We start from the raw sequence: 12,101 nt of genomic DNA, 5'->3' as shown, positions 1-12,101 counted from the left end.
TGAATTAGGGATTATGGTGTATTATCATTTGATAACCAAACAAGAGAATAATGTTCCTTAAGTTAATGGAGCTGAGAAAACATACTTAAAAAGTAGTCAGCCCAATTCTTTGTCATCTAGGTACCTTTCTATTATCTCCATCCATCGTTACCCATCCACCTGTCCATCCTTCCACCATCCATTCATTCCTTAGCTCATCCAGCCATCTATCACTCATCCATCCACTGAATCATCCACTTACCCATCCATCCATCCTTCCGCACGCCCACCTATCAATCCATCTATCCATCCTTGGGCTCTCATTCAATGCACTGCTTTTTACCAGTACAGGAGATAATTGCATTAATAACAGGTTGTTTCTACTCAGCTTCTTGTATAATTTAACGAGAGTGAGAAACATGTGCCGAAAGTACTACAAACTAGATTTCTCTTAGGAAAAAAAAAACACTTATGAGAATCCAGAAGAGGACTCATATCCAGAATTACTATGCTAGGACCTACTACAATGTTGAGCATATGGTAAGTACAAGGAGTGTTCAATAGATAGATAGATATAGATAGATGGATAGATAGATAGATAGATAGATAAATAAATAGATGATAGATAGATAGATAGATAGATAGATAGATAGATAGATAGATAGATGAGAGAGAAAGAGAGAGATGGGTAGGTGGATGGGTGAATGGTAAGATAAAAGAGTAATGGATGCTGGTGAATAAGTACTTATGGTAGATGTTAGGGTGGGAGGCTAAGTGGGTGCATAGATAATGGATTGATGGGTAGGAAGGTAGATGAATGGATCAATGAACAAGTTGATAGTTGAGAGAATGTTGGTTTGTACAACAATGCCCTGCATTATCCATTTGCCCATTTCTTGGCTTTCTGTAATCTATCTCCACACTTACGGCTAGCTTTCTGGGAACAAAACCCAACTAGAATTCTTCTGTGGTGCCCAGTGTCCAGCCTGGTGCTAGCTGTGTATTATAAAAGACCCGCTGTAAGCATTTAGGCAAACATAAAGAAAGCCATGTCTTTTTATGATGCGCGGAGGCAGGCGAGAAAGCACAGCAGTGGGTGTTTTATTGCCTATTTCAACTTCCCTGTGTTTGAGAGGTTTCGTGTAAAGAGTATGTGTGGCTTTCATAATGAAAAGCAGATCCTCTGTGGCCTGGCTTCCCAGACTGCACTTCCAGAGTGTAGAACCTGCTCCTGTGATGACTGATGTGCCCGTTGGCTAAGTCCGTCTCCCACATCATCAGCCTCCTGATCACTGCAGAAGAAACACACCTGAGACGTCTCACCCAGACAAGCCTTAGATGGATGGAGCCTATTCTGGGATGCCTCTTAGGAGGCTGTGCTACCCCCACAGAGTTGACTCTGTACCAACAGGTCCCTTGCTCCCATGAAAGTTGAATCTCCGGGCAGTGGCATGACCAGGGTACAGCAGAAAGGCCTGATGCCACCTGCCTCTCACTGCACAGAAACCCTGAGAGTCAGCCCCAACTTCCTCGTGTGTAAACTGGGTTTGTGTCAGAACCTGTAGGGACCCCATTCCTCACAGTGGTAAGATAGCGGGTGTCTACAGAGCACTCTACTCCGTATGACTCAGCACTCCCCAGTCATCATCTGTGATCTTCTGCACTTGAAGATGGGGCACCTGAGGCTCAGGGAAGGCTTCGGATGACATGATCCAAATATGGAGGTGCAGCTTCCTGGGCTCCACCCAGGGTCATTTTCATCAACACTTGTTTTTTTAAGACACGGGAATAGAAGACTGTCTAACACACAGACACCAACTCTTCTTGAGTGAGTGTGTGCATGTGTGTATATGTGAGCATGGAGGCCAGAGGTCAACCTTGAGTCACGGTTCAAACACCATCCACCTTGTTTCGGTGAAATAGGGACTCTCTCACTATCTTTGGGACTTAATAATTAGGCAAGGTTGGTAGCCAGCTAGCCCTAGAGAGTCTCTTGCCTCTGCCTACTCAGTGCTGGGATGACAAGTTTATACCATTGTACCTAGCTTTGATTGAGTATTAGCGGTCATTCCTGAAGTTGGCATGGCAAGCATTTTACCATATGAGCCACCTTTCCAGCTCTTCCAGGCCTCTAAACATGGCCCTTCACCCATGTAACACCTCTCTCAATGACCAGTGTTGTTCTGAGTGTGGTCAGACACCACAGTGGCTATTAACATCAGACTATAAGCTGCCAGGGGCAGAACTGTGCCTATTGGTCCTGGCAGATGTGGTGTAGCAGGGACATAAGTGCTCAATGCATACTCATGAACAAATGAACCGAAAGGGAAGATATTCCACCTGCCAGTGTCCAACGCCAAGGGTCCCCAGCTGCTCACCTCCTCCTGCGTGTTTCTCTTCAAAGTTGGCCAGCTGGCTCTTCTGCTGTGCCTCCTCCAGCTGCTTCTGTACTTCCCCCAATGCCTCCTGCACTTGCTGGTACTTAGCCTGGAAGAAAGGCTTGGTGATGGCTCAGATTTGGAAATGAAAGGGTCTATACTCCCGACCCTAGGTTCATGTATTGGGAAACTAGTCCTCCGCATGACACTGTGAAAGGTCAGACCCAGCAGAGGTCTTCATGTCTCCGGGGCCCTGGAAGGATTTACTGTGGTTCTTGTGAGGCCCTCACTTTAGTTCTTACAGGGGGCTATTATAAAGGGAGGGAGCCCAGAGACTCCCCATCTTGAGCTGTTTGGTTCAGTGATCTTTTCTTCCTGCTATGATGCCAACTACTCTTAGGTTTTTGCCAGATGCTGACCCAATGGGCCAGCCCAAGACCTCCACCCTCCAGAACCATGAGCTAGCTTGCTTTATCAAGAAACCACTTTGAGGTATTTCACTGTAGCAACGAAAGTGGACTCAACCGGACACTAAGCCAGGGTTTGGTCACTTGTTACATACTCGTTTGACAAGAATAGTATCCCCTGCTTTTTTCCCACTCAAGGGTCCTCCAATGCCATGGATCTGTTACACATAGCCTCCATTGCTAAGGTCCACTATCCACAGTACCTCTCAGGCCTTGCCTTAGAAAGGCCCAGCCAGGAGCCAGGACACAGAAGTCAATCAGCAGGTGTATCTCACTTGGGCTGGCAGGTTCTGGAGAAGTCCTAGTAACCAGGACAAACCACTTGTGGCCACCCACTAGATCCCCATGACCCCTCACCTTGAGCTCCTGAACCTCTCGGAGTGCCTGAAGCCGCTGTGCTTGTTCATTCTCCAGTGCCTGACAGGCCATATCACCTTTGAAGCGTTCGTCAGCAAGCTCTGAGGTCAAGTCTGTGATCTGAGGAAGAGAAACCAGGAGGCCACTGACCCTCCTTCCCTGCACACACTGCACACAGCAGAGGACCATCCGAGGATAAGCCATTCCTAGGGAGAAGAGAGGCCACCTGCTGGGCAAACAGGAGGCTGAAAGCTCATACTTCAGGGTGTACCTGTTTCTGCTGTGGGAGAACTGTCACCCAGCACACACTAAACGGGGGGAGCAAACTAATAGAACCGATATGGGGAATAAATGAGATAAAGCCCTGGAGAGTTTAGTACAGTGCGTAGTACATAGTAGATACTCTACTAAGGACAGGTGCTTAGCAGAGGTTCTCCGCTGTCAGGGAACCTGAGCTGGCCTCTAGAACTGAGCATCCCTATCCCCGAGGAAGGCACACCACAGTTGGATGCTCTGTGTGGGGCGCTCTGTGGATCTCTGTGGGCTGTGGTACCCACTCTCTGCCTTCCCCGCCTGTCTTCCGTAGGTACACCTGACCTGTAATCTGTTGGTAGTGATTACATAGGCCCGTTAAGAAGGGGACAGGGGATTAACAGGACACATGAGCTGGGTGCTTCTGAAGGAGTTAATAAAGGCGCTTTGGCTTCCTGCTGAGCTGACAGACAAAGACACCACCACTATAGGAGGGAAAATAAAGTGGAAAGCTAGCCCCTGGGTTCGCAGCACTTTCTTCTTGGCTGTTAGACACCAGAACCAGAGAGCATGGGACTGTAAATTGTGTGTGTGTGTGTGTGTGTGCGCGCGCGCGCCCGTGGTCATGAGGCCCCATTTCCCTGAGCTGCTCATCTGTGCTGTGGATTTAGTTTTAATGCTTTTCTGCAATCAGAAAGCAGAACACTGGGGCCAGGCGGTGGTGGTGCACGCTTTTAATCCCAGCACTTGGGAGGCAGAGGCAGGCGGATCTCTGTGAGTTTGAGACCAGCCTGGTCTACAAGAGCTAGTTCCAGGACAGGCTCCAAAACCACAGAGAAACCCTGTCTCGAAAAACCAAAAAAAAAAAAAAAAAAAAAAAAAGAAAGAAAAAAAAGAAAAGAAAGAAAACAGAACACTGTCGTGAATGAACTTTCCTGGGAAGAGCCCCGCCTCCCACACAACTCTGCAAGGCTGACTGGCCGCTTCCAACTTCAGTCACTTGGGAGGCTGGAGCTGCGCAAGTGCAGAGCCTAACACAATTGTCTTGAGCTATCTGTAGCCTGTTTGATAGCCTTGTTCTTTGTCTGACCTCACAGCCTGTGACACCAGGTGAAACCTTTGGTTGTGTTATTAGCACACCTCAACTTCCTAGTCACAGGCTAAGAATGTGCCAGCATCTGTGGCCTGTGGTAGAAGTTCCTCGATTCCCGTAAACTATGCTGATGTTTCCACCAACATACTCAAGCAAGGTTGACTCGCGGTGTCTTTGCTCCATTACTGTAACACATCAGGGAATGGCCACCACATTGAATGGTGGGATTATGGGTAGCCTGAACCTGTGCCCAGATGTGACCATTCATATTTGGATCCAGAAGGAATGACCTCCGAGGTGAGAGCTGTGTTGCTGGGGAAACAGCTGCACTACACAAATCGAGGCCACCATGTGTCTATGAACCCTCTTTCCCACTCGAGCCCCATCCTTGCCCTACTGTGACCCAAATCTTCAGGGCAAACAGAGAGAGCCTGGGAGTGAGAGATAGTGAAGAACTCTCAGATCACAGAGCAAGCAAGCAGCAGAGCTGAGACTTGACCTCACATCTGCTGCTGCAGCTAGCACAGTGGCCACAGAACTGGGGTTTTCAAGGGCTCGGGGTGGGTGGCCTCTGAGAGGAGCCTGTCTGGCTCTTCCTCAGCCTTCCGGCTTTCTTAGTGCACCAGAGACGCCCTGCACTCTTCAGAGTTTGTTAAAGCGCAGTTTCCCTACCAGAGTTCCCAAGGCACAGCCAGGAAGCTGAGCTCAGGTATCACAGGGGACCCAGTGTCCCCCTCCTCCTAACCCTGGCCTCTCTTTGCTTTGGGCAAGTTAGATTTGCTTGTGGCCTTGCAAACACTCCATAGGGGCTGAGAAAGTGATCAGTACAATCCAGGAACATCCAGGGCCACACTCCCAACCACCTCCCACCCTGGGAGTCGGCCTTGATCCCAAGCAGGGGTACAATGATGGCTCGCTTAGACAATTAGCATGAAATTTAATTTGTGCTAATCGGCCTGAGCATGGGGAGCACAATATTAATTTAATGAATTAATTTTGAGTCTCATGGAACCCGCAGTCTGGAGCCTGAAGGACAGTCAGTTCTTTCAGCTACCGGAGACTACTGGATGTTTTTACATGGTCAGGTCCACACAAACCTGCCCCTTCCTCCTTCCCTCGCCCTTCCTCCCCTTCCTTCTCCTCCCTCCCCTCTTCTTCCCTCCCCTCTCCTTCCCTCAAAGCATGGGCAGAAGCCCTGTCTTTGGAGGGGAGGTGGAAACTCCACACTCAGAATTATGAAAACCAATTTAAGGATGATCTGGCTTGCAAACATAGTGGAGTTTTTACAGATGTCAGGAAATTGCTTTGACAGCCCTCCCCAGATCCACTGAGTGCTGGGATCAGCAAAAATGTCCTTTCTACTTAGGGACAATGGCCGGGGAGGACAAGCTGGACAGAAGGGAACAGGAATGTCTACCTGCTTTTATAGAGTCTAAGAGAAAGGAATTGGTTTGGCCTGGTGGCACAGGCTGGTAACCCTGGAGACCCAGAGACTGAGGCAGAAGAACCACGTGTTCAAGACCAGCCTGAGTGAAACAGCAAGACATTGTCTGCAAGGGAGGCTGGGGTTGCAACTGAGTGGTGTTCACAGAGCATGTGAAGTCTTAGATCAGTCCCCTGGACTGAGGAAAAAGCATCCCATTCAGTGTGCAACCCCAGATAGATAACTAAAGCTCAACACAGCTAGGGTTGTGGCTGCCATTATTTATAGATCCTAGAGGCATCATGCGCACACCTACTGGGTGTCAGGTACTATACCGAGAATTCACAGGGTAATTAGAGATCAGTAACTACTGGGGACCCATACATCTTAGCCTGCCCCAGCCTTCAGCTCCAACTTTCAGAGATTCTCAAACTTGGTAAGAGCCTGGGGACCTTGATGGAGAGAAGAGGCTAGGGAGGGGGGTGGAGAGAAGAAGCTGGGGGGATGGAGATAAAAGGTGGGTGGGGCCACAGCGTGACCAGAGTGCTTAGCTATTAGAGCCTCTTGTGAACTTGAGGGGTCACTGGACCTTTATTCTTCTTCCCCAAGTGGTCACATTGAATAAACCTTTCCCCGCTTTTCCTGACACGTCTAGTTGGCCTGGGCTGTGGAGCCCAAGTGCTAACATCTGAGGATAATGCCAGCCACACCAGCAAGTCATCTCTTGGGTCTCTTACAAACACACGAAAGAATCCAATAGAAAATCGAGGTTTACACAGGCCTGCCCTGTCAGAGAAAGTGGGACCATGTTGTTAGGACATAGGGAGAGGAGTCCTGAGGGCAGGGCACATGGAGGGGACTGACCAGCCTTGGTGGACTTCACCCAACACTTCACCAGAGAGGAAGCAGGCAGGCCCTCCCTCTGTCACCCACTGCCCGAACCTGAGGCCATAGTTTGGGCTTTGTTCTTCCCTATAGGCTGGGGACCGCCCTCCTCCATGACTATCATGGCTGTACCCATGTGACACTTAACGTTAGGCCTGTGCCTGCCAGGCCAACCCCACCATGTGTCTCAACCCTACCTGGGATGTATCCCATTTCCAACACCTGGTCAACTCTTGCATATCCTTCAAGGCCCTCTGATGTGGGATTCCCCTTTATATGCTATGAATACCATTGGTTAATAAACTGTCTTAGGCCTGTGATAGGGAAGAGTAGAGCTAGGTGGGGAAAACTAAACTGAATGCTGGAAGAAATGAGGTGGAGTCAGGGAGAAGTCAAGGAGACACCATTGGAGACAGACATGTCAGAACCTTGCTGGTAGGCCACGAGCCTCATGGTAAAATATAAAATAATGGAAATAGGTTAAATTAAGGCATAAAAGCTAACCAATAAGAAGTTAGAGTTAATAGGCCAAGCAGTGATTTAATAAAGGCAGTTTCTGTGTGGTTATTTTGGGAGTCTGGGTAGCCAGGAAACAAACAAGTGGCCTCCTACTACAGCCCTCTAATGGCAATAACCTTTGACCCCCATTCCCAATATGCATAGCCATTTTAGAGCAAGCCAGATCTGAATTCAAATCCCACCTCTGCCGCTCATCAGCTGTGTGATATTAGATAAGCCACTGCACCTCTCTGGGCTTCATTTATGGTACAGGGACATTAATGCCTTCCTAATCATTTATGTTGAAGGTAAAACTAGACAATGCTGGTTCTGGTCTCATCCCAGAAACCCTCATTAAAGGTGAGTCTCCATTTGCCATTGCTCTGGCATTAGGAGTTTTGGGTAGGCAGTGAAAGGTGAAGGTACCCAGGACTTGCCTGCCTGTGATGAAGTGGCAAAGGATGCGCGTGTTGGTGGCAGAGGTGGAGGGCTCGATTTATGAAAGAACATGACTCCTGGACCATTTTCCCGATGAGATCCGGTGATGCCCACGGTGCCCTATAAACCAGGACTAACTCAGCCACTTCTCCACACTCAGCACACTGCTGGTCCCTGAGTCTTGTTTGGTGGGCACAGAAGAGTGTTCTATGGGAATAAACTGGGGCAGGCAGTCAAAAGGAACATTGTAGCCATGCCCTCTGAGGTCTCACTGAGTCTACAGAGCTTCTGTGGTCAGCTCCATGGGAAGGAGAGCGTCGTCAGTAGTTAAAGCCCAAACAGCATGCCAAGTCTGTGAGCTGCCCGGCCGCTGCGTCTCCAAAGATGAGGCACTCACAGTCCTCAAAGGAGCAAGGTACCACTGTAGGAGCCTGGACTGAGTCAGAAGATCCGGGCTGTGACCTGGGATGGTCACCAGCAAGCTATCACCCTCCCTGCTGGACGGTCCACAGATGTCACCTTCGGACTACCACCTCCAGGCCCTGAAGCTTCCTGGTAGATTCTTGCCACAATTCTTTACCAAACCCCAAAAGCTGTTGGGTTAATACACCCAGAAATCTCATTTTATCCTCCATATTTGGCCATGAATTAGATTGTAGGAAAAACCCAGAAGTTAGGAGGAAAAGGCCCCACCCCTGATGTATCTCCTGGACCTCTGCCCTTCACCGCAGTGTCCTGTTAGTGAACATGAGAGCCCCTCTAACAGGGCAACCTCTCTCTGGCTCCCATCCGCATGGCTTCACTGCAGACGGGCAGTTAGATCTCTCTGCAGTAGATGTCTAATAAGCCAGGGCATGATGCAAGCTGCTGCCCACCTGCTGAGACAAATGGGTGGAGTCCAGGGGCAAGGGACAGCAGCAGAGGTGTGTTTGTGATGCATGGTCCCAATCAGGGTCTCTGCTCCCCAGCTGTTAGTACAATAGAGCCACATAGAGCTGTGCATACTCTCTGATCTATGGCCTTGTGACCCTTTGTGTATCCTAAGACGCAACTCCTACAATGTCTGAGAACTTGCTAAAACAGCAGGAGTGCTGGGGTCACCCTAAGCCTGGGTTCAACATTGCTAAGCTTGAGGTCTGTGCAGGTGTTTCAGGGTCACCCCAAGCCTGGGTTCAACATTGCTAAGCTTGGGGTCTGTGCAGGTGTTTCAGGGTCACCCCAAGCCTGGGTTTAGAACTGCTAATTCTGAGGTCTGGTTGTGTGGGACCTGTCCCAGATTCTACTCTAAGACCCACTCATCTGCAATTAGGGTCATCTCAGAGCTGGTTAAAGAGGCAGTGAAGGTGGGGATCCCTCCCGGGTCAAACCTTCCTCAGATGAGGTTGGAAGAGCTGCAGCGCTAAAGGCACCCTACTGGCTCCTCAGGCAGAAACACATGCAAGCGAATAATAGTTGTTTTCTAGCAGGAATATCAGCACCTTTCTTCAGATACAGTGTTGCATGGTGCCGGACACAGCAGTCTCCAAACCTCATGGCAAGAGATGAAGGAGTGGCACCGGCAGTGGGCATGAGCTGGTGCTGATCTAAAATTGATGCCCGCCGCCTGCTACAGGCCACTGGGGGGAGAAAAGTCACCAACCAGAGCTGTGCTACAGTATTGACCTGCCAGGCAAGATGTACCCACAGGAGCCATAGTGGCATGAAAGTTATGGGGGTGACCAGTAACTTCCTGATTAGATCTGAGGTCTGCTCCCCAGGAACATGGCTGACACTGTAAATCCTGGTGGAAGCCCACGGATGGAGGGGGCCAGAGAGAAGGAACAGGAGAGGAAGGAAGAGTGGCCTTCATCCTGTGAGGCAGCCTAGATCGTGACTACTATGACTTCATGGTCAGCTACGCTATGGAATTGATCCTTTGTTTTTCAGTCAAGCATGGCACTACAAAAAATGCTTCTACAGGGCCAGCAAGATGGCTCAACAGGTAAGGATGCAAACCCCAGAACCCATCTGATAAAAGAAAAGAGGCACCTCTTGTCCAGAAGCCTACAGCGGCATTGTGGGCTGCAGGGTCCTGGCCACTTATCTACGCGACACCAACTTGTTCGCCCACAGTAACATCAATTTGCATGCCAGAGATGTGGGGCAGCCACACGCGTCCTTGCCAACCCGCCACTCTAGCCCTTTTCCATTTTGCCTGTCTGAGCCCTGAAGAGGCTCTTAGCAAGGCATTGATTTGCATTTCCTGATTGCTATTTAGACTGAGACTCTTCTCGTGAGTCTATTTGCACTCTTGAGCATGCAAATCTCTGAAATAAGAATACCCCTGATGCCAGGACATCACGGAAGATGGAGAAGAAAGAATGTAAGAGCCAGGAGCGTGTGTGTGTGTGTGTGTGTGTGTGTGTACATGCTGTGAAACGCTGTCTTCTGGTGGGACTCCTGAGCTCACAGCAACTGTGCTAGCCTGCACAAGATCAAGCTAGTCAATGTTCTAGGAGAGAGGGGTGGGAGGATAGGGGCTCATGCATACCCCAGATGAGACACTATTGCTGGGAGGAAGACTCATTTTCTTCAGTAGCATAACCACTGGTAAATTACCTGTGTTCCTGTAAGTGAACCCAACACACACACACACACACACACACACACACACACACATGCATGTGTACACACAGGCACATGTATACACACATGTACATGTACACACATAGTCATATGCATGCACACAGTCATATACACACATACACACACAGGCATACACACACATAGACACACACAAACACACAATACACACATGCATATACACAAACACATACACACGCACATGCACACGTGCACACAAAACACCTACACACATACATGCACACACAGGAATACACATATGAACATACATACACACATGCACACATATGTACATGCACATACACAGAGACACATACATGTACATACATATGGCACACACATATACATTCACACAAATGCATTCACCAAGTACATGCACACACAGGCACATACATACACACATACACACATGCACAGACGCACACATACACACACACACTCACACATACAAATGATGCTAATTAAATGTGGTGGATCACAAAAAAAAAGAACCAGGAAGTAGGAGAGGACTTGTTGGGAGGTTCAGAGGAGGGGGAGGGGTGAGAGGGGAGTATGAACAAAATAGATCATATACATGTGCAGGGTGGAGAGAGAGTGCATTTTCAGATGGCTCGGTGATTAAAAGGACTGGCTGCTCTTCCAGAGGATCTGAGTTTGGTTTCCAGCCCCACATCTGAAGACTCACAACTGCCTGCAACTCCTGCTCCAGGGAAGCAAGCGCCCTCTTCTGTCCTCCTTGGGCCCTACACTCATATGCACAAACCCACACAAACACAGAAGTAACTAAAAAAATAAATAAATTTTAAACAAAAAGTTTACCATCATCCTTGGCTACACCAGCTGAGGCTGCATGAGACCTCGTCTCAGAAAAGGAAAATTCAGCAGAGGAAATCCCTGGGCAGCAGCAATGTTAGCAGTGGACAACATTTCCCATGCCCAGGAAAGGTGACCTCAGAGTGAGGCTAGATTTCTCATTCGTGTGTACAGCTTTTAAATTAATTATCAATAATTTGAGGAAAAGCAAAAAGGAAGCAGCCGGTCCACCACAGGAACCATCTGTCCATATTTTGGTCAGTTTTTAATTTCCACTTTTGGAAGGTTTGTCTTCCAGCAGACTGGAACACGTCTGGGTGTTCTGGACTTTACCCATACGCGTGTGACAACTTTGACTCCGTGTATTTGTCGGTAACTATTGTGTCTTCACTTCGCACTCTAATCAACAGCCTCCCCTTATTTTGACACGGTGAGGCGCCCATCACCCAGTGCTGCTTTCTCCTTCATGGCTTATGTAAGGACAAAACAGCATTAGCTGGTACTGTGGGGTCAGGAAGATGCCACACACATCCCCGGTGTGCCAGGGCCTCATTTCCCTCCACCATAACCGTAAAATGGGTCCCATAGCTGCCCAAGCATCGTGGGATGTAGCACAGGGCCCTTCTCCCCTCAGCAGATGCTCAGGGAGTGTGGGTGGGTGGGCGTGGATGGCGCACCTTGCTCTCCAGCAGGTCCGTGCTCTGTCTGAGCTCACTTCTCGACTTCTCCGACTTCTGCAGCTTCTGCCTCAGCAGCGTCAGTTCCTCCTACAAGACAAACGCCCGTGTGTAAGCTGCCTAGGGCAGGCCTTTGGGTCCACTCCTGTTAGGAGAAGTCTCACGGGGCAAGGCTTCAGGGACAGGCAGCAACTCAGCGAGCTCTTCAAGGAAGAGCTA

The 12,101-nt window shown here is 49.1% G+C and overlaps 1 protein-coding gene across 1 annotated transcript in view; it reads right to left on the bottom strand.

Annotated features, from left to right (window-relative positions):
* Myo18b (myosin XVIIIB) overlaps window positions 1–12,101 on the bottom strand; it is a 197,146-nt gene that overhangs the window by 119,346 nt on the left and 65,699 nt on the right. Inside the window, exons 25-27 of the mRNA XM_050121133.1 lie at window positions 11,883–11,972; window positions 3,182–3,301; window positions 2,358–2,466 (exon numbers count right to left, since the gene is read on the bottom strand). Coding sequence (XP_049977090.1) covers window positions 2,358–2,466; window positions 3,182–3,301; window positions 11,883–11,972 — 319 coding nt within the window. The remainder of the gene's footprint in view (window positions 1–2,357; window positions 2,467–3,181; window positions 3,302–11,882; window positions 11,973–12,101) is intronic.

The sequence above is a fragment of the Alexandromys fortis genome, unplaced genomic scaffold (genome assembly GCF_014885135.2).
Source record: "Alexandromys fortis isolate MF-2015 unplaced genomic scaffold, M_Fortis_MF-2015_v1.1 scaffold_197, whole genome shotgun sequence".
In the NCBI taxonomy this organism is placed as follows: Eukaryota; Metazoa; Chordata; class Mammalia; order Rodentia; family Cricetidae; genus Alexandromys; species Alexandromys fortis.
The sequence above is the reverse complement of the archived record's forward strand: the minus strand, read 5'-3'. Positions and strand labels throughout refer to the sequence as shown.